At 46.6% G+C, this 26689-nt stretch overlaps 2 protein-coding genes across 2 annotated transcripts; one reads left to right on the forward strand and one right to left on the reverse strand.

The window, feature by feature from the left end:
- Positions 1-4954: 4954 nt before the first annotated feature.
- Positions 4955-15194, reverse strand: ZFPL1 (zinc finger protein-like 1). The gene is made up of 8 exons (XM_015410819.1): positions 15102-15194; positions 14075-14213; positions 12917-13028; positions 12608-12801; positions 10542-10617; positions 9697-9873; positions 8123-8252; positions 4955-6931 (listed from the first exon to the last, which is right to left on the reverse strand). The coding sequence occupies exons 2-8, from the start codon at positions 14174-14176 to the stop codon at positions 6745-6747; spliced, it is 978 nt and encodes a 325-aa protein (XP_015266305.1). The 5' UTR covers positions 14177-14213; positions 15102-15194; the 3' UTR covers positions 4955-6744.
- A 593-nt stretch (positions 15195-15787) lies between these two features.
- Positions 15788-25515, forward strand: CDCA5 (cell division cycle associated 5). Its single transcript, XM_015410839.1, has 6 exons — positions 15788-15880; positions 17092-17204; positions 19879-19941; positions 21244-21282; positions 23912-24451; positions 25435-25515. The coding sequence occupies exons 1-6, from the start codon at positions 15808-15810 to the stop codon at positions 25513-25515; spliced, it is 909 nt and encodes a 302-aa protein (XP_015266325.1). The 5' UTR covers positions 15788-15807.
- Positions 25516-26689: the final 1174 nt, after the last annotated feature.

Consider the following 26689-nt stretch of genomic DNA (forward strand, 5'->3'; position numbering starts at 1 on the left):
GGAAAAAACACCTTTCGCTGTCAGAATTCACTTCCGGGAACAATAAAGTTTTGCTGTAACACGTTTCTTCTCTATGGAGGAGCCCATAGGCACCCCAGCTTTACTAAAACACGCCCTGGAATAATACAGGAAACACTTTTGGGAACTCACTTCCGCTAATTATATTTCTATAGCAACCATCCAGCCTCTGGCCCCAGCCTTTCACTTCCAGCGAAGCAACGCCTTGCCTCCGCATATAGTTATACAAGCAGGGAATGTATTTGCAAAGAGAAGCATTCAGCTGTGTAAGCGTTCCCCTGACACGGTCCGGCCCTGGGGTTGGCTTAAACCATCTGCCTAGGTCAGCCTCTAGGAACAAATAAACCTTTGTAGAAAGGTTTTAGCAACACACCGTTTTTGCATCGTAAATTCTCAGTGGATTACTTGGAGAAAGGTAGAAAAATTATTTTAGAAATTATTAAAGAGTCTTGTGGCATGTTAAAGACTAACAAATGCATTTAAGCTCTGTCACATGTGAATTTTTTGTGACAATAAATGTGCTCATTTGTAAGGTGCCACTCAACCATTTGTTATTTCGACTTCAACAGACTCACCCAGCTACTCCCCTGGAATTTATAATCCATTCGTGTGGATTTGATGAGTGTCACTATGAGATACTACTAGAGAGTTTGCCAAATGGATTAATACTGTATTTCAACGCTACCCACTTTGATAAAGTTATACACGAAACGAGATATAATATGCATGGTTTGTTGGTGTTGATGGCATTTGAATTGCTTCCAGTAAACTGAATATTGGAAAAAGAAATTTCTAGTCTTTGGAGACTTTTTTGGCATAATATATCATGGGCGTTTGCTTCTTCTCAACCCACCTGGAGGATGGCAAACCCACCCCTACCCTTCTAGAACCCTTGGGACATTATGACCTCATGATCCCAGAATGCAGCTTTCTCCAAGCCTTTGTAACTAAGCAAGAGCAAAAGCACGCCAGCTATTGCTTCCTGCTCCTTAGCTTTCTCATTCAAGTGACAGCTGACTACAACAGGGTACAGAGGATGAGCTGGAAGGACCCATTTATAACCATCACATTTCCCAGCAAAGTTGTCCTCACTATTGCTTCCATCCTCCTGTTCCTCATTCACACAGGCATCATCATTGGAGACCTGTATCACTTCCTTGGATCCCAGAGGGTGGATCTAATGAGTTTCCGATATACCATAACTCTGTTGGTAAACTTAATGCCCCTTTGCCTGAGTTGCAGAAGCTTGTGGGGGAGATATTCTCTTTGGATTGTGGCCATAGAAATAGACAAGCCCTGGCTGGGGACAGAGACCAACCAGGGACTAGGCTAGGTGAAACCATCAGTCACCCACACAATCACTTTACAAGGACTAAACAATTAAATTAACTTCAGAATTGCATAAAAGTATCTGATGAAAAATGATTTGAGTCTCCGAAGCTTATTCTTTGAAAAACTTGTTGGTGTCTAAGGTGCTACTGAACTCAAATCTTGCTAATAAAACTTAGTATGTATCAATTCTATAGTGCTTTCCACAGGAAGTGGTGGCGACTACAAGCATGGATGGCTTCAAAAGGGAATTAGATAAGCATATGGAGCAGAGGCCCATCAGTGGCTATTAGCCACAAGGTATAGATAGGGGCTCTGGGGCAAGTGATGCTCTGTCTTCTTGGTGCTTGGGGGGGAGGGGTCAACAGTGGGAGGGCTTCTAATGTCCTGGCCCCACTGGTGGACCTCCTGATGGCACTGGTATTTCTGGCCACTGTGTGACACAAAGTGTTGGACTGGATGGGCCACTGGCCTGATCCAACATTGGCGTCTCTTATTTTCTTATGTAACATGTATTATCTTGTAACCCTGGTTGTTCTTAGATGGGAGACTACCAAGGAAGTCCAGAGGCAGGCAATGGCAAACCATCTCTTGCCTTGAAAACCCTTCAGGGGTCACTAAGTCAGCTGTGACTTAATGGCAAAAAACAAAACTTGTGACTGTAAAGTAGGGCAGTTTTATGCACGAATTGCAGACTTGGGAGGTGCTGAAAGAGTGCCTTGTCTAAGGCTACATACCTAGTGAGTCTGTGGCAGAAACAGGTTTGAACCAGGGATGTCTTGGGCCTATGGCTCCCTCTTTTAGCCAGTGTACTAAACCAGCTTGATATAGTTTATAAGGCTCTTCAGAACCCACTGACCAAGTATGTAATGTAGAACTGGAAAACAGCCTAGCAGAGTAGAGAAGAGCTGAATTACAGTGGGTGGGGATCAGAATGAGCAATACCTTAACAGCAACCCTAGGATATAGGGAATTGGAAAGGGTTCAAAGTGCTGGGAAGCAGACATTGCCCCCCCCCATCTGTCTACAAGAGTGTAATCAGCCCCCTGAACTCACTGTGGAGTTGGGGGGAGATAGAGGAACATGGGCACTTCTCAGGCTATTGGGAGAGGGGTGATAGCAGCTTCAGGGGATTTCTAGCGGTGAATTAGCCTGGTTGGGTGGGCTTGGGCAAGTGATGCTCTGTCTTCACACTGTTCCATAGGCCTCAACCAAATCACATCCCTGGTTGCTCGTTAATGTAGTGTGCTAGTGTTATTCCTCAAGAGAAAGATAAACTCTGGTAAGCACCCCCAAGACCAGAAGAGACATGATTCTCACTTCTCCTCTTTCCTCCCCCCCCCCCAGGCCAAGAATCACCACTGGCCAAGGAGACAGGCTCAGTTAAGAGAATGCCTTTGCTTTTCAAGGATAGTTTTCTGCTAGGGCAGTATAGTGAAACCCATTTGAACAATGGCAGGGGGGAGAAGAGCGCTAAGGGAAAACCCACACCACACTGAGAAAAACCTTCCGGTACTTCTTGCCGGCAACAAATGCGCACGCGCGCACACACCCAAAACAGCTCTTTGAGACAAAGATTTTTACACTGCTTTTGTTGTTGTTGTTGTTCTGCAGTTCTCACAAGTGGTCAGCTTTTACTGGGCTCTCCTCGCGACCATCTACACCTTGCAAGCAGAAGACAGCGTGTTGATGTGCTTCGCTCTCACATCTTTTGGTGAGGACTTGTAACTTAAGGTGGGCGAGGGGAGATGGGAGGATGGCCAATCAAACCAGAAAGAAGGTGGAGCCATCATAGATGGTGAGAGCGCCATCAGCTAGTGTGCATCAGCTAGAGAGGTGGTAAGCAGCTAGAACTTGAGTCCCAATCTCACTGGACAGGCTCCACAGTTTAAGTAGGTGGGAGTGCCCAGTTCCATTCAAAGAAAAGGCCAAGCTCTGATGTACCACTGGAGAAGCCAAGAGCCGCCTGGGGCAGTAAGATATTTCCCCCCTCATCTTTGCCCTTCTCACCTTCTTGAGTCTCTCAAGGTCTATGGCTCTACTGCTGCTCCTGAAGGCATAAAGTCCTTCCTTCTGCCTTGTTTCCCTTTGCTAAAAGGGAATTTCTTCTTCCTTCACAGCAGTTATTCAGAACTCTAGAATGTCGATGCTTGACTCCACCTAAGTCGGGGGTCCACAGCGCAGTGCCCGTGGGCAGCACAGGGCCTACCAACACTTTCCCTGGTGCCTGCCAAGTGTTTTTAGAAAGTGGGTGGGGCCAGATGGGACTTTTACCAGAACGTCTGATTTGCCGCTGGAGATCTGATTGGCTGTACAGATTTTCAAAAATGTTGCTTTGGCAGCAGCTGTCACCACAGCACAAGGGTCTTCACTGGGCGACTGAAGGTAACCTGTGTGCACGCATGAAAATATCTTAAAACAATATGTTTATTTTAAAAGACATCCTGTCAAGCAGAGCTTCTGCCTGAAATGTTGGGAGAGTTACTATTAGAATAATGTATAACTTCACTCCCTGATATTGTGTGCTTGACACCACTTCTTGCAGCAGCCATTCTGTGATAGTGCCCACCTCCAGTGTTCCCTCTAAGCTGAGTTAGTGTGAGCTAGCTCACAGTTTTTAGCCTCCAGCTCGCAGATTTTTTTCTTCGCTCAGGAAGGCTGGCTCCAGAGCAAACTAATCTATGCAGGAGCCAAATCGCTCGCTCACAACTTTAATGCCGGTAGCTCACAAAGTAGAATTTTTGCTCACAAGACTCCACAGCTTAGAGGGAGTGTTGCCCCACCACCCTGTGTCAGAGTTCCAAAGTAGAATGTAGGCTCAAGAAGGTTAGGTACCCCTAAGTTGTTAAAAAGACGCAGGCAAATGCTGTAGCACAGCAGCTCAAAGAGGTGGGAAGGGGGAAGGAAAGGCAGGAACCTGCTGAGGGCAGTCTCTTTCGTGTTTTAGTAATGCCGCTTCTTTCCTCAGGGAAGATGTTTTTAAACATTGCTTGGTAGTACGAAAACCCTACAATGCATCCCCCCCGCCCCCCCGGTGTGGTGGTACAAGAAGTCGCAACCATTTCTCAGAACTGGGAAAGACAGTCCCATCTCCTCTTTGGCCTACATCGGTATTTAGTTAAACAGGGTTTTTAGTAACGTGGAGTGGCATCTGAGAAACCCAACAGATTTGGATTTCCTCTGCCCCAAATCTTTATTCCATTCACTGAAGCTGAACACATAGTTAGGTCCATGTCTAGCAATGAGCCAGACCACTAGTCTGACTAGCCCAGTATCATCTGGCTGGTATCAGCTCTCCAAGGTCTTTTGTACCCCATACTAAGATCTTTCAACAGGAGATTCCAGAGACTCAACTGGGGTATTTTGGATGCAAAGCGGGTGCTCTACCACAGAACCCTCCCCAAATTTCCCAACTGGTACAGAAGAAAGCTAGGATTTGGGAGCTTCGTCCTGCTGCTTGGAATATATATCAATCTCATTCTCTTCTTCCTGCCTAGCCCTGAACTTCGCAGTCTTCATTGCTCGTTTTGTCATGGAGTATCTCACCATTGCCTACAGAGAAGAGCGCTACGAGTAGAGAATCACTTCGAGAGAGAGGACTGAGCAATTTCCCCAGGATCCGGGAAATGCCATTCCAATTCACCTTTGAGGAACAGAAGCAGCAAAAGGGACTTGCTATTAGCCAACAGCGTTTAATAGAATTGCAACATACAAGTCTATTGCTTTAGTCTCTCACACCGTCTTGTACTTCTACCAGGCCCTCCACAAACCATATGAATTGAGGCAGTAAATAAAAGCCACATGGGCGTTCTTAGTGTTTTGTAACAGCGGCGTTAGAACAGAGGAATAACCCAGCACCTGCTGCAGGAGCTCAGGGAACACACAACTCATCCAGACTCTCAGCTGCTTTCCACACAGTAGCATCTGCCACTTTAAGAGCAGGGTCTTGGGGAACAGTTGCTAGCTATTCTCGGGAACCAGCATGTGAGGCTGCTGATGGTGGAGAGAGGTGTGGAGGCCTGGAACAGAGAGGCTAAACTGCACAGAAATCTTAAGATCTGGCAGTCCATCTACTGATTTCAGGGCATCTCAGATCACAATAATAACTTAGAAATATGAACTCCTTAAAACTCCCCCCCCCCCGAAACAGTACTGTAAAAAAGAAAGAAGTGTAACCCTCCAACTGTTCTTTACCAGGTTTGTAGAGATGTAGCCATTTCAGCTATGCTGTACCATATCCCAACAATCAGCCCCCCTGAATCCTATCACAAGGTCCACTGGGGCAGATAGCAGGACAGGACAAATGTTTCATCAGGGCCAGTAATGCAGCAGATACAGTGGGCCTGTGAGAGCAAGATCTTTCCTACCCCCATATTATGGTAGGGGGGAAAGTTCCCCCATTGCTTGATGCCTTTCTAAGCTGCAGAGGCCCCACAGATGGGCAAACCAAAGGAGGCAGGCGTGTCTGCTACTGGGTCGGCAGCCTGTTTCTTTTAGAACACAGCCACATGGAAAAGAGGCGCTCAGGAATCATGTAAGTCCAGCAAGTGTCCTGGTTTGGATAGCACCCATCTCTTGGTCGCAAGCACCCTCGTGCGCGCTCCAGATCGGAGGAGGCACTCCTGGCATTCTTGGAACGTGGGTGGTTTCTCGAACAATGGTCCAACTCGATATAGGAGGAGGAGGAAGATGGGGTTTGCTTCCCTGACCAACACCAGGGAAGCAAACCCCATCAAACACTACTGCAGGCCTAGGAAAGTGAACTTGGGGGGGGGGGGGAGGACTCAAGGTTCAACTGTGCCCTCCCATTAAAAATCTTAAACGCTATGTCAGAAAAAAGCATACAGACCTCTCAGCCCCCTCTACCACCTAAGCTGAGAACATAGCCAGGTGACAAGGGAAACCTGGGACGACCGCCCCCACAACAGATGTAGGCCTGGGTGAAGATAGCAGGAAGGGGTTCCAGAAAGTGGCGGCTGGGAAAAGAAGACCTGGAAGGAACCCCTGTTTTCCTCTGCAGCCACAGGGCAATCTGCAGATGCAGCCCCCCTTCTTGTGGGCCTCCTTTGCTGCCTGACTTTGTAGACCAGTATCCCTGAAGGCTACCAGTCGCAGGCTCCAAAAAGTAATGGTCCCATGCTCTGGATCCACAGTTTGACAAACAGGAGACAGAAGGAGGAAGACTCCGCCCCCCCTTTCACTCAGGGCATCTTCCTTGAAACTTCCAGGGTGGACCTTGCTGGCTTTCAGAGCCTGGTTGTGCTCTTCCAGGGAGGGAAGGTTCATCTGGCCGCAGTGATTCTTCCAGAGAGCCACCCCCAGTTCGGTCTCCCCCAGGTAGCCAGGAGCTCTGGAGCGGGGAAGGGCACGCAGCAAGGGTGGGGAAAGCTGCCCGACTCACTGCTGCCCGACCCGAATGTGTGGGTTGAACATGGGGTCCAGGTTGGGGTCGTTGTCAGCTGAGGCCCGGCCCAGCTTCATCATAATGATGATGAGGGTGAGGAAGCCGATCCCTCCGATCAGGAGCAGGATGATGAACCTCTGCATCAAGGACCGTGGTTGCTTCCTGGAGCTGAAACGGTTCCTGCGGGGAAGAAGGAGTAAAAACAGTCATTGATGCCCTTTTGATGCCCTCAATGATGCCATGGCAAGAACATCGGCAGCGCGGAAGAAGCTGAAGCCAGGTTGCTGCTCGAGATTGGCTGAGCTTCTGTGAGGTCACAGAGTGGCCAACCATTCAGCCGAGAAGAATGACAGGGACAGAATTCTAAGAAATTGTACAGGCAGAGGAACTGAAGCCAAAAGGAAAAGCAGCAATTGAATGTCACCTAATGACACTGAATGACAGCCGAGGTTTATATAGCACCAATTATTTAACACGGAAAGCATTGTGATATTGAATTGGGGCAATGATCTGCCTAGCCCAATACTGTGTGCTCTTACCCACATTGGCTCCCCAAGGTCTCAGGCAGGGAAGGATCATCCCAAACACCTGCTACCTGAAATCATGTAACTGAAGCTGCCAGGGATTGAACCCAAGACATTCTGTTCTCTGCCACTATGCTGATTTCTCCCCTTCAGCACCCAGGCACTACACAACAGCTAAGAAACGCAAGGCCTGTCTGCTAGCAGGCAATCCGAGATACAGGAGAGTAACACAGAAATCAAAGCAGGCAGGGCTTTTTTTCTGGTGGAATGGCCTGGAACGGAGTTCCGGAAGCTCTTCAACAAAATTCTTTTTAAAATGTTTAAAAGTTCATGAGTTTTTCAGTATATAAACTGAAAACTTCATTTCCCTCTTGAGAGTTCTGGCACCCCTTTAAAAAGAAGAAGCAGCCCTGAAAGCAGGCCACTATTGCTACAGCAGGGCCAAGACTGCAGATGAAAGGCACAAAAATAGGGGAGGCTGGTTCTGTCATAGGTGTAGCTTAGGAGAGAAACAATTTGTCCTGATGCAGTTTTCTGCCCCTCCACACTGATTTACAGTCCCTTTCGCTCTTTTCCTTGCTACTGTCTTGCGCCTTTTCTCTCAGCCCCTCTCAGGGCAACTGGGGCCGAGGCACTCCAGAATCAGACGCAGCCTTGCCAGAAACCATCATAATCACTGCGCAGCATTTTGCATACATTATTCTACCAGTGGATGTACCTGGTACAGGATATGGAAAAGATGAATAAAAGTGACTAGGAAGCCACGGTTTCCCAGCCTGAGACACAGCAAAGGGAAGCCTTTGCCATTTCCTCACCCTGAAAGTCGACCCGGTTCCTCTGCACTTACTTAAGCAGCTGGGCCAGCCAGCCGAGAGCAGGACGCCGGCGGTACTTGTCTTCGTCGAAGTCTATCCGAGTGTCAGAGGCTCTGCCGCCCCCACCTTCTCGGGTGTCATAAACTTTCCGTGGTGAGGAAGCTGCAGGGAAGGGAAAAAATTATGGAGCGGAGGGCAGGAGCTGAAAAAAGCTCCCCCCCCCCCCCCCCCGCCCGGTGTATAATCCACTTTGAGACATGCAAAACTGCTTGCCAAATGGATCGCATTAAATCCTGCCCAATGTGTCAAGTGGCAAACCGTCCTTGTTTCTCAGCCATGATTTCCCCTCTCTTTGCCACTTGGTATGTGCACACCCATCTCTTGTCACTCTCCCTTTCGTAGACAACCATGGCCATTAGGGGTGGGGGGCAGAAGCAACAAGGCAGGGCTCCATCCAACCAAGAGGGCCTTCCCCACAACTTTCAGCTTCCACCTGCTCTTGATGAGACTACTGGGGGAGGGCAGGACACAGCCAGGCACTCCTCCACCATGCCCCATTTCTGAAAAGTGGACTCCTCTTTGCTCTTGCAGGTTGCTGGCTTTTGCTATGACACTTTCAGTGGTGGCGGCATGTTTGTGTGTATAATCTACCACCCGTGGAGACCCTAAGCAGCTTACACAGTTCACCTCTCCTCCATTTTATCCTCACAATAATCCTGTGTGGTAGGTTAGGCTGAGTGGCCCAAGGCTACCCAGCCAGCTTCCATGGCAGATTGAGGACTCAGACCTGGGTCTCCCCTATCCTCAGTCCAACACTCTAACCACGACACCACACTGGCTTTCATTGTGGATACCATCTCCCCTTCACCAACCGGGCTGGAGCAGATCTTTCCAGCCTGGGTTTGCTTGCTCCGCAAGCCCTGTGGGCGATGGCTAAAGGTTCTTTCTCTTTCTCCGCACCTCTACAGGCTTGCTGCTTCTGGAGCACTCCTTTGCTTCTCTGAATCATTCCGCATTTTGAATAATGCTGACTGGGGGCTGCTAAAACCCAAAGGACTTGGAACTCTTTTGCAGCGAAGGCAGCCAGGGAACACAACTGCCACCTTTTACCTCAAGGAAGAGGCCTAGCCTTTCTTTCCAGAGAGCAGAAGGTGTCTGGTGCAGTGTTCCCTCTAAGCTGAGTTAGTGTGAGCTAGCTCACAGTCTTTTAGCCTCCGGCTCACACATTTCTGTCTCAGCTCAGGAAGGAGGGCTCCAGAGCAAACTAATTCATGCAGTAGCCAAATTGCCTGCTCACAACTTTAATGCCAGCAGCTCACAAGGTAGAATTTTTGCTCACAAGATTCCACAGCTTAGAGGGAACATTGGTCTGGTGGCGTCACAAGGCTCAGCAGCTTGTGTTGTTACATTAGGAGGGTGGACCTGATCGGCTTACCCTCTCCTGTCCCCAAAACTAAAGGAAAAGAAACCTCCCTTTGGCTCTGTAAGCAAGAACCTTCCACTCTTTGGGAGGCGACGCAGAATGCTTTGCTACTGCAGGCCTGGAGGTGGCTGCAAGCTGTTAAAGGCAGAATAGCAAGAAGGGAGGTTCCACTCAAGGGTGTACCTGCATTCATGGTGACTGGCTCCCCACCCAAGGCCTTCATGCTGATGACCGTGTGCTGCTCCTGCAGGGCCCCGTTGTTTAGGCCTTGCTGCTGCTGGGAGGAGGGAAGGGTGGCGCTCGGGCTGTAGGCGAAGGCAGACTGGGAGCTCTGCTGACTGGCCTCCTCTGAGCTGGGGACTGGAATGGAAAAGGACGAGAGTAACAACCTAGTTGGGGCTTGGGGTTTGCCTCTTCTCACCCACTACAGGATCTGGGTTGCTAGGATCTTGGGGTCCTCTTAAAGCAAGTGCCTAGCTCTTTAGGATGTTGAGATGCACTTCTTTTATACATACACAAAGCATCACACATCACCATAAAAAAACGGAAAGAAGACTTTAAAATATAAAACCCCCACAAACACCCAAATCATCAAACAGCAGAGGTCATTAAAATAAACGACTAGGAAAATTTATGACCAAGAACACATCTAACTACAAAAAGCAAACTAAAGCAAATACCTTTTACTCATCTACAGAAAATCCCCAGACAGGAAGCCAGACAGACAAATCAAGGGCAGCAGCCAAGAAGGCTCTGCTTCTTACAGAGGCCAGCTGCTGATTTTAAACTCTGGGGTGTGTTCATACAGGAAAGCGCAGTCCCCAATATACAAAGGGACCCATTCTGTGTTTAGAAAGTACGATGGATTAGGCATAGAAACATACTGGTAACCAACTAGGTGGTTTTAATATAGGCATTACATGGTTCAATAATTGATCAAGCAAGCTGTATATGATTTGGAGCTTCCATGGTCAGGAGATGGCACTTCTGCAATCCGCACAGCTTCTGGCCACTGTGGTAACACTCACCTGTGAAGCTGGACCAGTCAGTATAGTCGGTGGTGTCATGTGAATCTATTTCCTGGACTACCTCCGCTTCATCAATCTGATGGAAAGAGAGACAAAGGAGAGGATAATGATGTAGACTGAGAAAGCAAAGGGACTCAGTGGGACCCAAAGAAAGCTTTGGAACCAAGGAGACAGAGAGAGGCTGACATTGCTGCCCCAGCCCAAAAGTCTGTGTCTCTGGCTAGGCCTGCCTGGCTAAGGTTCTTCTCTAAATTGGCAGGGATGTGCCAAACCTGGACCTTCATATCCATGGATATCTCCATCACCCTGCAGAAGAGGAACAAGCACCCAAGTAGAAGCAGTTCAATAACCACTAGAGATGTAAGATTTCCAAGAAAATTTGAAGCAATGGGAAAAAAACTGGGTTAAAAAATACTGGGGGGGGGGGGCTGGGAAATACACAACACTTAATTTCCTATCAAACGTAAACCTATTTCGCTGCTTTAAACATCATAAAATGTGTCATCTATGACTTCTTTAGCGTATAATGCTGTGCCATTTGGCATGCCTCTGGAATATACAACTAGCAATTCCTTAGTGTTCTGCCGACAAAATTGCAAGTATACCGAATACTTGAGCGACAACTGCAAACTGATACAACCCATGCACATGTATTTTGATTTGTGCTGTCTGAGATATTTGGATATCTTTAAACTTTATAACACTGATAATGCTGGAACCTAATAATGATCAAACGTATTATCATCATCAATAACTGTTGCCAAAATTATTTACATTTAAACAATAAATGTATCCTTTAAACTGTGTTGTGTTTATTTGCAGTATACACAGGAATCATCATCTAATGCTACATCTTACATTTTTCATGCTATGAATCTTAAGTGCATAAAACCTTATCTTGAAAAGCATTCCAAAAGAGAGAAAAATCAGCTCTTTTTTATACTCCTCCAAATTTGTTTTATGAGAGGAAAGGGGGGGGGGTACCATCCCTGTAGCGAGCATGGGGATTTCTCTCACCCACCCCAAACCACAGATCCTCTTGTCCCTAAAGAATGCAAGAGGGCATATATTCCTCCCCTTCTTCCAACCAAGTGACCCACCCCACCCCATTTTATCACTTCATACAAAAAGATTACACAAAATTAAAACAAGGATATTGTAACTCTTAAGATGTGGACACATTTGGAACACCCTCTTTCAGCTAAGAAACTGGCAAAAAAAGGGAACCAAAATAACACAAAAGCTGAAGCACCTCTTCTAAGGCTAAAGTATTTGGGGCATTTAAATGTAGAGGGGGGAGTGGGGGAAGGTCATGGAGAGAGCAAGTAGAGATTTTTCTGCCGCGGTATTGGAAGGTGGATTTGCCCAGTGAAACTGACTGGCAATTGATCCAAGGCAGACAAAAGAAGATATTTTATGCTACATACCGTTAACTTATACTGTTGAAAAAGCAAGCTGGTCAGGTTGCTTCATGAGGGGATTAGACAAATTCATGAAAGAATGATTTGTTCACAGCAGTGAGCTGTAATGGCTAAACAGAATCAACTCTTTCAAAGGCGGTGCACCACTGAACACCTGTGAGCTGAGGGACAGACAAGCAGGGAAGGAAGGTGCTGTGGTACCTTGGGGACTCCCTAGAAGCATCCAGCAAAAAATAAGAAGATGTGTCTTTTGGCCCAACCCAGCAGAGCTCTTCCTCCATGCTCCCTGCTACGGCACAGTCAGAACACATTTCTGAATGTGCACTTTCCATCTTGACAGAGCCCCATGGATATTTGTGACATTCCTACTTGGCAGCCATTGTCCTTCCCACCATGCTACCCTTACTCCTTGCAACCTTTTGCTCTTACTTGGTAATCTGATTTTTCTGTACTGTACTCAGATCTGACACACATACAGCAGCACCTGTTTAATTCAAGAACCATTCAAGCTCTGCCTTGCAGCCACGGTTATACGGCAGATTAAGATCTACGTAAACAAAACAAGCAATAGTTCTTTTAAAACGATATCATGGCTTCCGTCGGCATTCATCTGCCCAGAAGCGTACAGAAAGACAAGCCTCTTACCAGGGGGAGCCCGAGGCCAGCCCGAGCCCAGTTGACCGTTGACAGCTTCTCTCGCAGCACTGACGCCACCGGACTGACCAGGTTGGCGGAGGGGAAGATGGGGGCATTGCAGCTGGGGCATTGGTAGCCTGCGGGGGCGGTGTTCGGGGGCAGCTGATTTGCCATCTCATTGAGGCAGGACCAGTGAAAGAGATCTGCAGAGGAGGGGAGATGGGTTGTTAAGGAGGCTCCAAAAAAATGCAGTGGGGCTTCAAATTACCTCTGAGAGTTGTATGCATCTGCGGATGGGCTGAGAAAGGGATTACTGACCGTAACAGACCAGCCGAACTGTCTCTTTGGTGGAGAGAAGGGTATTGCACAGCCGGCAATTGGGATTGTAATCGCTGTCCTGAAGCCACTGGAGGTATGACTGGACAATGCACTGAAAAGAGAGAAGGACATTTGGTGGAGAGGCGGTGGTAATGTACGGCACCTGACCTACTTACAGAAGGCCCTGATTCAACTTCAGCATCTTTGTTTAAACATGATCTCTGGGAGCAGAGCTGGGAAAGACCTCAGGCCACGATCCTGAAAACTCACAGCCAGACAGATGAGGCAAAATTGGGCTATAGGATCAGAGTTCAGATTTTTAAAAACTAACATAAAAAGGATTTCACAAACCCCTACCACAAAAAGCCAACTGGAATAAGAAATTTTATCAAAAATTGGCAGAACTAAACAACTGCAAGTCACCATCTCTGTCTGCGAGTTTTTCACATGGTACACTGGTGGGGACCTCAATGTACACAGAAAGACAGACCCAAAGTATATAGCTTCAGAAAAGCCAAACTCTACTGATTTAAACATCACTCCCTTGCAATTTTCCTCCACTTCAGCCAGATTTCCTGAGGTGGCCTTGACTATCCCCTCCTGTCTGAAGGTACCCAAAGGAGTCTCAGAGCAGTTTACAATCTCCTTTCCCTTCCCCTCCCCACAACAGACACCCTGTGAGGCAGGTGAGTCTGAGAGAGCTCTTTTGAGGACTGCTCTTGAGAGAACAGTTCTGAAAGAACATGTGACTGACCCAAGGTCACACAGGCAGCTGCATCTGGAGGCGTGGGGAATCAAACCTGGTTCTCCCAGATTAGAGTCCGCACTCCAAACTGGCTCTCAAACTGTAATGCTGAGCTCTCATGGATGAGAAGCTCTATTTCTGAGTGGCCATTAGAAATATGCTTCTAGGATAGGCAAATCATTTCTCCTGGGTAGCTCTGCGAGGAATCCTAGAAAAAAGACACCTGAATGCTGGAGGAAGGTTTTAACACACCATCTCTTGGAACTGCTCCCATGTCAGGAGCCATATTACTCTGGAGTGTCGTTTCTCACATTGCTTTAATCTGTTGTAAGCCACCTTCAAGATCATGCAACTGAAAAACAGGGTATAACTCAATCCCACTCCTCTGCACCCAGCCCAGCAGTACCATTTACCTTGGCATGGTTAGCAACAATACAGCTCTCACAGACATTCACCCGGTGCTCAAAGCAGAACAAGTTGGTGACCTTCCTTTTGGGGCATTTACAGAGCCCCATGGTAGTCAGTAGAGTGACAGCTCAGGACCCAAATCAGCTGGACAGGGTAAGAAAATACAGAAAAGGGATTTACAGTCTTGCCCGGGACAGGAGCTTTTCAACCACATGCCTGACCCAATGCCTCCTGCAGTAAGAGGGCATAGTTATTTGCTCTCCAGACTACAAAACAGCCCCCCAACACTACCTAAGCACTAGTTCCTATGTATTCCTTGCCAGAGAAGTTTAGATTCCACACAGCTTAGCCTACCCTCCCAGCCACTTTAATCAAAGCCTTTATAACTCCACCTCTCTTTTCCTTTGTTCCTCTTGTAGGGCTCTTGCACTTTTATCAAGGGAACAAGTGGGCCAACATGAAGATGCACTGACGGGGAAAGCAGGTCCTGGAAACCTTCTGCCTCTTATGCAGGTGTCAAAGGTGCACGAAAATGCCATGATGGAAACAGCCCATGCACACTTATTTAGAAATAAGCCATACTGAATTCAAGTATGCTTGAGATTAAAGAGCATTAGAAACAAGCCATACCCAGGATAATGAAGTGACAGACACTTATGACAGAATCCAGGCATCTTCACCTACACCCCCATACATTACAATCCTACTATGCAAAAGCAAGTCCCAACAAATGTAGTGGTGTTTACTCTTTCAGAGATATACATCAGCTTGAAACTTTACACTTAAAAAGGATTAAGTCTGAGATACTTAGGAAATCAATACGCTGCCTCTCCACCCCTGTTCAAGGAGATTAAGCATCCCAGCCTCTAGACCCACCAATTGGTCTTCTAGTCAAAGGAACTCCACTCACAACATTTATCATCCCTTGGTGAAACCTCCCCCAAAGGGGCACCCAGGCGCCCTTAGTCGCAATACCTTCCTTTGCATCCCCCCCGAGAGAGAAAGCCAGGCTCCCCAATTCCGCCTCTTTACCTCCTCTCTGCAGGAACCCAGGCGTCCTGGCCCTCGCTCTTCTCTACCAGCTTTTCCCCCTACTCAAAAGAAGCCTCTACCCGAGAAGCCACAATCCACAGGCCACAGCAAAAAGGGCGGAGAGAGTCAGACCGGGGAAAAAAACCTTTTGACCCTTGGCTCAACTGCCACGTCTCTTCCGGGAAAGTCGCGCTGTGATGGCGTTACACATGACAGCGGCGCCTGACAGAAGAAAACAACGTATGACGCTAAAGCGATGGCTTCAAACCATAGAGGCCGATTTCACAGTCCCGCAAATAGGACGTCCGGTTTCAAGTTGAAAAGCCGGGATCTCTATGACCGCGCAGAGTGGTACCGCTCTATGCCTTGGCATCTCTGTGGTGAACTCCGTCCGCCTTTGCATTGAGAGGTAGAATAGGAACCTAGTTGGCCAGATATGCCAATCATAGAGATAACGACGAGATAAGCAGCCCTGTGGAGTACTTCCGGTCTCAAAACCTAACTGGTTTTCCATTCTATTTCCCAGTTGGGGTTTTACCATAGATTTGCTAGTGCCTAGAGCGTCACCACAGACCGGAAATCTCGAACGCCGGCCGTCACTTCAGTATCGCGAGCTTGAGTAACGTCACTTCTGGCGAAGCGGTGGCGGGCAATTCTAAACGGCGAAGTGAACCTGAAGGCGAAGGAGGAGAATTCGGAGGCTGCCATGGCGGGGGGAGGGGGCGGCGGCGTCCGATGTCGACTACGGCGGGCTCGGTCCGCTGGGGAGGCAGGGGCAGGTGAGAGGGCGGTGCCGTCGTCAGGAGGCGAACGTTATGAAACGGGCTAGATGATGACAACCGGAGAGTCCTGGGGGAGGGGTTGCCTGGAGGGAGCTCGGCTGAGAGCGGGGGGGGGGGGGTTTGGGTTTTGGGGGGGGCCAGAGTGGCCTGTTGGCTATAGTGTCTCACGAAGGCTACGGGAATACAGTTTATGTTCCCGCTCAGCCGCGTAACTGCAAGCGACTCACTTCTTCCATCCGCTCCTATCTCACAGACTTGTTTCGAGAATAAACTAGCCACATAGATCGCCTTGAACTCTAATATTTCTGGATCCACAGATAACAGTACCATAATAAGGGATGGCTTTACATAGCTTTAACATGAAGGGGAAACAGTAACATCTTGTACAGCTGCCTTGTTTGACAGATGAGGTGGGATCGTTGGGCAAGTCCTCAAACTACCAGTTCTCTTATGCTGCTCAATGTAATGCAATGCAATATAATACATTCTGTCTCTGCAATCTCCTTAGGGTATGCAAATGTGTACTGGATGGTTAGCATTGAATACATTCCAGCAGGCCCGATTTGCCAGGTTTCCTGCCTGGTCTGGATGTTGCTGTCTTGATTTTTGGTGGCTTGTTTGTTCTTCAGGGCTTGCCATCTTGAACTGAGCCAGTCTCTTTGTAAGAGAATGTGTGTGTGTGTGTAAAATAAAATCCAGTTGATACATTAGCACAAATCAGACTTTTAAAACAGAGTTACTCAGAAACCAGCAGGGGAATGTTTCAACTGCCTTGGACATTTAATAACAGATGTGAAGATTACCGTGCTAAAACAGAAAGGTTCAGAGCGAGTCTCTGGAGACATTGTACTGAGTTGGAATTTATATGCAGATCTGATATTATCGGACTTGGACTCATTAGGGATCTTACTAAAAAAGATGCTCTACTGACAATCCAGATTCATCCTATTTTGCTAATTTAATTTATCACCTTTTGAAAGTGGTCCACCACCACTCTGCGTGGATTGTTTACTGTTTTGGCTGAATTTTGTTTTCAAGTGTGCTCTGCAGTGTAACATAACATACCTTGTCCTAGAAAACTGGGCCTACTGACCTCTTTGCAGTTACTCCTTTGGGGTTGCTCGAAATAGTAGCATTGAGACCTATGACACTTGTGTATCTGAGGCTGCTCTGAGTGCATCCTGTTCTTTTTTTTTCTCTTTCCCCAGATGCTGTTTCCTTTTCTCCAAGGCGCAGGTCTGAGAGGAACATGGCATCCACTGCTCAACCTGTGTCCCAGGGGAAGCCTCGCTTGTTGGCAAGCAAGATGGTGGACAGCCCAGTGAGTTAAAAAGTCTCCTATTCCTTTTTTTCTCATATACATTTGGTGGGGGAGAGGTTAAGTATGATCTGTGACCCAGCAATAATACCCTTCCTCTATTTCCTGGCAGCAAGGTTGTCTGGAAAAATTTGTTTCTAAAAGTTGCATGCTGCTTTTCTGCCCAATGAGGGCCACCAAAGTGGCTAACAGTTAAAACATAAAAACAACTAAATAATAAAAACAATTAAAACCAAGACTAAAATAATATTAAAAGCACATAAAACAGGAATTTAAAAGGATAGGGAGACGGAATGCCAGGTGAAAAAAACCCGTCTTCACCCATGGGTGGAAGACAGTGACAGAAGGTCACAGATGAATAACCCTGGGGAGAGAGTTCCATAGGTTTGATGCCATGACCAAGAAGGTCTTCTCTTGGGTTGCCACCAGCCTCAACTCAGAAGGTGGAGGCCCTCGAAACAGAAACAGAAGATTACTTCACTGGCCAGCTATGATCATGTGGAAGTAGTTGATTCTTCAGGTATGCTGATCCCAAACCTTTCTAGGTCTATAAAGATTAACACCAACACCTTGAATTGTGTCTGGAAACAAACTAGGAGCCAGTGTAGATGGGTCAAGATTGGAGTGATCTGTTCCCTACAACCCATTCCATGCTGTGCCATGTGACGTTTCCAAGCACTCCTCAAGGGCAGCCCTATTTATAGCACATCCTAATCCTGATGTTACCAGGGCATGCACCAGTGCTGTGCCATGTGATGCTTCCAAACACTCCTCCCTATTTATAGCACATGGCAGTAATCTAATCCTGATGTTACCAGGGCATGCACCACAGTGGCCAGATCTTTTCTCTCCAGGCTAACCAGTTGTAGCTGCTAAAAGGCACTGCAGCTGCCCCCTGCTTGTCCAGTAGTAGGCCTGGGTTCAGGAGCACATCAAAGCTGTAGAACTGTTCCTTCAAGAGGAGTGTAATCCCACTGAGGCAGGACCCTGTAAATCCTGGCTCAGGCCTTCCATTCATCAATAGCACTTTCATCTTGTCAGAATTAAGCTTAAATGTATTAGGCCACATCTGTCTCCAGGTACTGGTTCAGGGTTTGTCCAGCCTTCCTGGGATCTGCCTGAAGTGTGAGATAAAGCTGAGTGTCATCTGCATATTGGTGATAGCTCAGCCCAGATCTCTAGATGACCTCACCCAGTGATTTCATGTAGACATTTAAAATTAGGAGTTTATTAATCTCTTACCGCTTTTGTGTGATTGCTCCAGCAAGACCCTCATCTCATTCTATCTAGTACATACAGTACAGAAGGGGATGCCTTGCTGTGGAGGAGGCAGCCTTGTTCCCAGATAATATTTTGGTTCCAAGGAAGGGGGTGCTACACCATAAATTGCTTCCCACCATAAATTGGCTTTTGTCAGTTTTGCTTCTTCTGTCAAAAGTGGCAAAGTAAAATTGACCAGGCTGTTCTTGTTGCTGGATAGATGGTGAACGAAGGCGATGTGTATTCCTTGTCAACTCTGACATTGATTGTGATGACCAAATGGATCCTCCATGTTCAATGGCAGTGTACCTCTGAATACCAGCTGTGGGGAGAGTCATATGGCAAGTGCAGGGCTATCACCTTCGTGTACTGCAAAGGAATTTCCTATGATATCTGGGTGGCCACTGCCAGAAACAGAATGCTGAACTAGAGGGCCCATGACTTTGATTGATTGGCTTATGTCATTGCTGTGTGATCTGGTAATGGCCATTTGTTTAGCTGGTTTTTAAAAAGGACTGTAGCATGGACTAAGCCTCTCTGTTCAGCAAAGTAGGGTGCCAGCCTCAGGCAGCTGATTTTGGACATTGTTAAAGGTGGTTGAGTGGGCAGATCTGACTCATAGGACACAATTTCAGTCGTACAAGATGAAATGGAATGAATGGGAGCTGTGCTCTTCCATAGCTGCATTTGTTTCTTTAACGCCTGAGCAGCAGAGCATCCCACTGGGTCATACCCTGAACCCCATTTATATATATATATATTGTTTCCAGCACTGAAATACCTTTGGTTGACTGCTTAATAGTATTTCTTGTGACTGAAAAGCAAGCTTAGTCTTAAAGCAATGGAAGCAGAAAAATACAAGATACTTTCAGGTCGGGTAGCCATGTTGGTCTGAAGCAGAAGAATAATGTTTGAGTGGCACCTACAAGACAAATAAAGTTCAGTTCTGGTTCAAATAAAGTTCAACGGAACTTACTGTCATTCACAGATATTTCTTACATCCAATCTCAGCTATAATCACCCAGTATTTATGCATTTTGACTCTAAAATGGTCCTTCCAGACAACAAGCCCCACCTCCTATAAGTAATGGTTGAGGAGGTTCTTTCCGCTATATCTGAAGAAGTGTGCTTGCACACAAAAGCTTATACTGTGAATAAAACTTGTTGGCCTTAAAAGTGCCACTGGACTCAAACTTTGTTCTAATAAAAGATAACTGTATATGTTATTTGCCACCCTCAAAATACATGGTGCATTGCAGAGTAACCTGAAAAGACAGAACCTCACTCCCAAGGCGTTCACAATCTGAAGCTTGAGTGGCCTCAGTAATGGACTGAACTTGTGACCCAAAGGGTGTAACTTGCGCTGGTAGGATTCCCTTCCTCATCTCACCTGTGTTGTCTTCTGTCACCTCTGCAGATTCCAGTACCATTTGCAGTGAGGCCAATAACCCTAAAAAAGATCATGCCACGTAATCGGCCGGTATGTGGAGCAGTTTTCCTCGTGGTGCAGGGTCATCTGTGAATTTATTGTATATAATCTGATCATTTTAGGTCCAGGATACACCTTTAATCACCAGCCATCATATGGGTTCCATTTAACACTATATTTACTGTATGTGTTGGTTTCCTCCTCTCTTTAGGGTGACCAGTTGCAGAGAAGTGAACAGTCTCTATTTTTAATTATTGTCTTGAAAAAGGAATTCTGGTATGTGTCTTTTAAAAAAGAGGCTCATACAACCTGTGCATAAAAGATTCGATGTTCATGCAGATCATAATCAAACTTGCCCGTTGTGGGAATTCTTCTTTGAGATTATCCTCTTTTATTATAAATTGAATTGTAGATTGACAAGCTCAGACACCAATACTCAGTATTATAAGAAGGCGTTACTGTTAATTAGTTTTATTCAGTCTTGCATTTTGTGAGAGCATAGTGGTGAAGAGACCAAGCCACTAATCTGGAAGGGACGTGTTGGACTTTTGAAGATTTCTTTGCTTGGAAGCGGCAACCCACTCAGTTTCTTCCAATGGGGCTCAACTTGCTCTTATGAGAACATGTCCTTAGCTCAGTCATAGTGCAAAGGTGACTTAATTACAGCTGCTTCTCAGGTCAGAGGTCTCCAATTAATTATCAAATCTGGATAAACGATTTTCCCTTCAGGAGAGTTTGACCTGAGACTGTGGAAAGCCACTTTCCATCAAAGCAGATAGTACTAAGCTACATGAGCTGTTGTTTTGGTATAAGGCCATTCTTTCTTTATATCAATTTGAGCCCGTCACATACAAAATAGTTGTTATTGTGACAATCCAGGCTTCTAATTTGGTTGCCTGATGTGATGCAAACTTCTAATTTGGTTGCCTGTGACATCAAACAGAAGTGAGTCAATCTGCTGAAGTCTGCTCTGTAGTTCTGAGCATACGAGAAGATCCCTGGCAGGGCAGTTCCAGATGTTGAGGGCTTGCTGCCTTAACAGCTCTGTTGCCTCTGTTTTTCTGTGTAAAGTTTGCTGTTGATTCAGTGCCACTGTATTGCATCATTTGTTGGCGTAACAGAGCAGCTAAGAAGATGAGCTGTGATTCAGGAGGTTAGATCTCAGTTGTGTGTGGCCTTAGGCAAGTTGTTCTCTCTGTCTCAGCCCCTCATTTGCAATATGGAGATAATATTGGCCTATTTTATGGGCTTGTTGGTAAGGATTGCAAGATAATATGTGTAATGCTTTGAACACTGAAAACACTTACATAAATGTGAAATGTTCTTGTTTTTATCTTTTCTTTTTCAACTCAGGTAAAAGAGTCCAACGTAACCCTCCGGCGCAGTCCTCGGGTAAGCATCCTCTCTAGATTTGTGCTTCAAATATCCAAACAGCCAGCAAAAGGGCCTTATGAGTAGATGTACAATTTCCAGAAAATTTGAAGCTCGGGAGCAGAAACAAAACTGAACCCTTTTTCTTTTCTTGTGATAATCGCACCTCCTCAAAGAAGAAATGCATCTTCTTGCATTGGAGAGTTCAGTTTGTAACCTAGGACTTGCTTGTCCTCAGTGCACAGAAATTAGATTAATCTGATACCATACATATTTTTTAGAAATGATTTGGAAAATATTTGAACACCTTGTCTTAAAAGATTTTATTCATTATGTTAAAATAAAACGTTCCATAATCAATTTTTTTTCTTTTCTTTTTTTCAATTTTTTGGGAAAAAATGGGGGGGGGGACATTTCCCCCCAATTTTTTCGGTTTTTTTCCCCCGGGCCTTCACATCTCTACTTGTGAGATGACCTTGGATGGTTATCTCTGCTTATAGTAGCCATAGGCAAAATCTGTACCTTTTAGCTCCCAGGTAAGCATCTTGGCCTCCGGCTACCGAGGGGCTGAATGAGTTTTCACAATGGTGCAAGCATGGAACATGTTACAGAGTTTGCTAATAAGGATCTCTGCATAAAAGAATTGCTCTCCAGGCGTCATCAAGTTCTGTCTCATTCTTTAAAAAATGAAAACTTGAAATTGTTGAGCAAGCATCACACATACAAGGGGAAGCCAGAGCCACCCATTTGTAAAGTCCACAAAGTGTGGTGTGGGAAATTGGCTTCTTGTCACTGTTTCCATTCTTGCAGTGCTAGTGCCCTTGGGAACTGGAGGGCAAAAGCAGTTATTCAGGAAACATTTAGTAAAAGAATTGCTCTCCAGGCATCATCAAGTTCTGTCTCATTCTTTAAAAAATGAAAACTTGAAATTGTTGAGCAAGCATCACACATACAAGGGGAAGCCAAAGCCACCCATTTGTAAAGCCCGGAAAGTGTATTGTGGGAAATTGGCTTCTTGTCACTGTTTCCATTCTTGCAGTGCTAGGGAGGGACTCCCATTGAGATCCATCAGCTTCTTCCTCAAACACGGGAGACAAGAGTCATGCCAGTTAGTTTCTCTGCAAGTGGCTTGAACTCCTTGGGGCTGAGACATACATATTTGTGCTGAGGGAGATGTCTTAATTTCTCAGAAATGTCAGGAGCACCTCTTGCTACTGGGGCCACCAGGAGTGCCAAGGCCTAATCCTGCCAGAGCAAAGGAGATGGTGGCAGGGTGTGCTGTGAACCAGCCTTCTGGTCAGCCCCTAAGCACTTGCAGCAGTGGGGAGGTTTCAGGCAGTTCGCCAGCATCTTCAGAGGTGGGGCCTCGGCTCATTGGTAGAGCATCTGTTTTGTGGCCTGAAGTTCCCATGTTCGGTCCCTGGCACCTCTGATAAAAAGAATCAGTTAGTAGGAGACGGGAAAGGCTTCTGCCTCAGACCCTGGTGAGCTGCTGACAGTCAGAGTAACCAATACTCATCTTAATAGACCAAGAGTTTGACATAGTTTAAGGCAGCTTTGGGTCTTCATGCCAGAATTTGATTTCTATGTGGCGTGGGCATGTTTTGGAAGCATCAGACAATTCCCTGCTTGAGCTGGCCTTGCCTTTGAGGCAGAGTTGGGGGGAAATGGGAGAATTTCCACGCATTTTAACCTGAAGACATTTTTTTTGGTTGCCAGCCTTGAGCCTTCTGGGTGAGGCAGGCCATAAGGAATCCTGTGGCTTTCTTTTCCTCTGTCATGCAGGCAGGCAATGCTGTGCAAAACGCGTAATCTGACAGAGCCGCGGGAATCAGACCCATCCGCCCCTTGAGCCCAGCAGTGCTCCGACAGGCGGGGCCTTGCCAGGGTCTGGGACACAGCAGCCTCGCCCAGCAGTGCTACTTGGGAAGCTTTTAACGGGGGGGATAGAATTGTAACCCGTTTCCTGCAAAACTTTTGCTTCCCCCACTGCTCAGTGGGCCTAAATTGAGAAACTGCCCAAACATGAACCAGGGTATTGGCCACTCCCGGCCTTATTTATTTCTATTTTGAATATTTAGAACTAGGTTTTCTCCCCCCAAAAGGGTCCCAAAGGGGCTTACAACAGCGAAAGAAAAATATAATATAAATAGCCAGATAGACAAAAACAGCAATATGGCTGGGAGGGCGGGGTATAAATATAATAAATAAATAAATTGCTCATTGAAGCGTCGTCTAAGGGCCAAGAGCTCTTTGGATCTTGCCCTCTGCTCATGCCCAAGGACTCACACCTCTGGACATGGCCAAGCCTTATAGTTACCTGTAGAGAGAGGAAGACAAACTTAGCCCAGGTGAGGCCCAGCTGCTCCTTTCTCTCTTTCCCCTGCCAGAAGCACTGTACTCACCAAGCTGACTGGCATCAGTCCTCCAGAGTCTAAGGCAGGGCAAGGACTTTCCTAACATCTGCTTTAGAGAGTCTCTAAACAGAGATGCTGGGGGCTGAAGCGGGGGGGATCTTCTTCCGCATGCAAAGCCTGCGTTCTGCCACTGCGCCATGACCCTTTCCCTCATGAAATGTTACCTTTGGGCCGAGAAGTCCCACGAGCTCATTGTATATTCTTGCTGAAGATTTGCCTCTCGTCTATTACAGGTCTCCCTTAAAGAAAACAAGGAAAACGTCCCCGTGGGAAACGATAAAGGCAAAAGCCCAGGCAAGGGTGACGCCAAAGCAAAGCTGATGCCTTCTCCGCCGAACCGTTCTCTGGGTTCTGAAGCAGGGGGCCTGCTTGGGGAAGCAGATGTGCTGTCTCCGATCAACGCCAATGCGCAGGAGTCCCTACCTGAGGATGAGCGGGATGCGGCCATGGCCAAGAGAGTACGTCGATCTTATAGCCGTCTAGAGGTCTCCCTCAGCCACAGCTTCCTGAGAGACAGGGAGTCCCCCAGCTCCGGTTTCTCAGACACCTCCACGCCCAACCGTGGCCCAGACAAGCGACACACACTCTTTGGCTTCGACAAGCTCCTGGTTCCAGAAGAGCTAGGCAGCGTGCCTCCTGAGGACACAAGGACCAGCCCCAAGCTGACAGCAACGCTTCTGGAACCCAGTGTCTTCAAGGAGCCTGATACAGACATCCCAGGCATTTCATTTATAAAGGAGAAACGGAAGAAGAAGAAGGTGCCACAGTTCAATGTAAGGATTCCTTGTGTGGTGGAGCTAGAGAAAATAATCTCAGGAGGCCCAGCCCCTTTTTGGCTTAGGATTTTGCAAGCCAGAGGGCCACAAGGGATCATTCCTGTGAGAATAGCTGAGATATTGTGGTTAAAAGAGTCCTCAATTCAAAAAAGGATATCATTAGTCAAAGAACTTCCTGACAGCCGTTCCTCTTTGAAACAAGCTTCCTTGGGAGGTGGTGGGCTTTTCTCCTCTGGTGGTTTTTAAGCAGAGGCTAGATGGCCACCTGACAGCAATGCCGATTCTATGTATTTTGGCAGATTGTTGGGGTGGGAAGAAGGGACGAGCTGATGTTTGGCTCTCATGACCCTTTCTTGTATGCCCAGGGTAATGCCAATTGCAACTTTGGGGTCAGGAAGGAATTTTCCTCCAGGCCAGATTGCCTCAGGGATCCTTCCTTTTTTGCCTTCCTTTGGGCAGAGAAAGGGGTCACTTGGGAAGTATGTGTGTGTGAGGGGAGGTACCTGTGAATGTCCTGTGTTGTGCAGGGGGCTGGGCTAGATGACTTTGTTTCTAAATGCATGCATTTCCAGCTCTTTATTTCTAAATGCATGGATTGACTGCAGGAAAGGAGGTAGCAGGGATCTAGAAGCAAACAGAGCAGAAACTGATAATTATGCAAATCTCAGCCTCTTGCAGAACTCAGCCGTCCTTTTTCCCCTTTTCTATAAGCAAATTTCTAGCTGTTATGGATTGAAAGCAATGCCTGCTAGCGTTTTAAAGACTCGTCTGTGTGTGTGTGTGTGTGTGTACATGCACTGACTGGGATATCCAGCAGTCAGTGCTCTGCCTTCTCTTTGCAACTTGGGAACAGTTTGCTCTGATAAGTGCTAATTTAGTAGCCGCTGGGCTTTCCTGACACTTCTGCTTATACTGATCTTTGTTTGGTTACCCAGTTAGGGCTACCCTTTTAGCAAACGTGTCTTTTCTTGCCTTTTCAGAAGACAGAGCTGGATGAGTGGGCTGCCCAGATGAATGCAGAGTTTGAAGAAGCAGAGATGTTTGACCTTCTTGTGGAATAAAGATGCCATTTCCAGTGGAACTCAGTGCACTGGTCACCAGAGCGCTCTTTGTACATATAGATACAGGACCTGCCAGGACTGCACCTGATCTTGAAAGTGCAAAGCCTCTTTGCTTTCAGGAGGACTTGCCAGTCATTGTGTAGAGGCTATTTTGTGGATGGTTGTAAAAACACCAGGATGTCATGCAGGTCCAGCTGCATAGCTTTTTGGGTTTCTCTTGAGTTGTGACAGAAGCTGTAGTCATAGCATATGACCAGGGGAAGAGGAGAAATTACTGGCTACATTCCAGTAAAGCATTTCCTAAAACAGTTTGCTTATTTGGAACTAACAGCCCAATCTGTGTTATATTTCTGTCCAGAATTAGAGTCATATGACGCTTTATGTGGGGGAAATTTATGGTTGCCTTTCCCAGCATGCATTTTAACTGTAAAAGCAGCCATTATTTGGAACAGGGTCACTGTATGGGAGAGTTGTTTGTGGAGTTTCCCAGATAGAAATCCCTATCCAGCTCCCCTCCCAGCTTCTATTAGCAAGGTACACATCTGGATTGTACCTCTCCTGTTTTCCCTACTGGGGCTGATAGTTCCAGGAGGGGCTGAATTCTGAGGCACAGGGAGACTTACCCTCAGAATCAAAAGGCCCTTTGGCTGCTTTTTAACATTAAAGCCCATTTTGGGAGAACCAGCCTCATCCCCAATGTATTGTACTATTTTGCTCCTAACTTTGTCTATTCATCTGTGTTCTGTTTTTCTAAAGAACTCGTAGGTGGGTTCTGGCCTCTTTTTATAGACAGCAGGTATAGAATGTCATTTTTTCTATTTTCAAAACGTGGTAACGTATAAAACAGTTCCCTCCTGCTGCCCAGTATGATTTTTTTTTTTATTCAGTGATTTGTTTTTCTTTATTGACTTTCTAGAGATTCATATTTTGCCTGCTTAGGAGCACAAACAGAAAAGGAGCTAGGCCTTCTCGGATTTGCCACCATCTGGTGTTAATAGATTAATCGTTTTTTACAGTGAATGTGGGTTGGATCCCACACTTTCCCCTGGTTCTTGAGAGCCTACATGATATCCCTTCATTCAAGAACCCTTTTCCCTAGCTTTTTCTGTCTCATAATATAGAAGTGGAATTACAGGGGTATGTCCTTGTGGTTTCATTGCCTTGTTTGGGTGGG

This window comes from Gekko japonicus, unplaced genomic scaffold, assembly GCF_001447785.1.
Source record: "Gekko japonicus isolate JY-2015 unplaced genomic scaffold, Gekko_japonicus_V1.1 scaffold42, whole genome shotgun sequence".
Lineage (NCBI taxonomy): Eukaryota > Metazoa > Chordata > Lepidosauria > Squamata > Gekkonidae > Gekko > Gekko japonicus.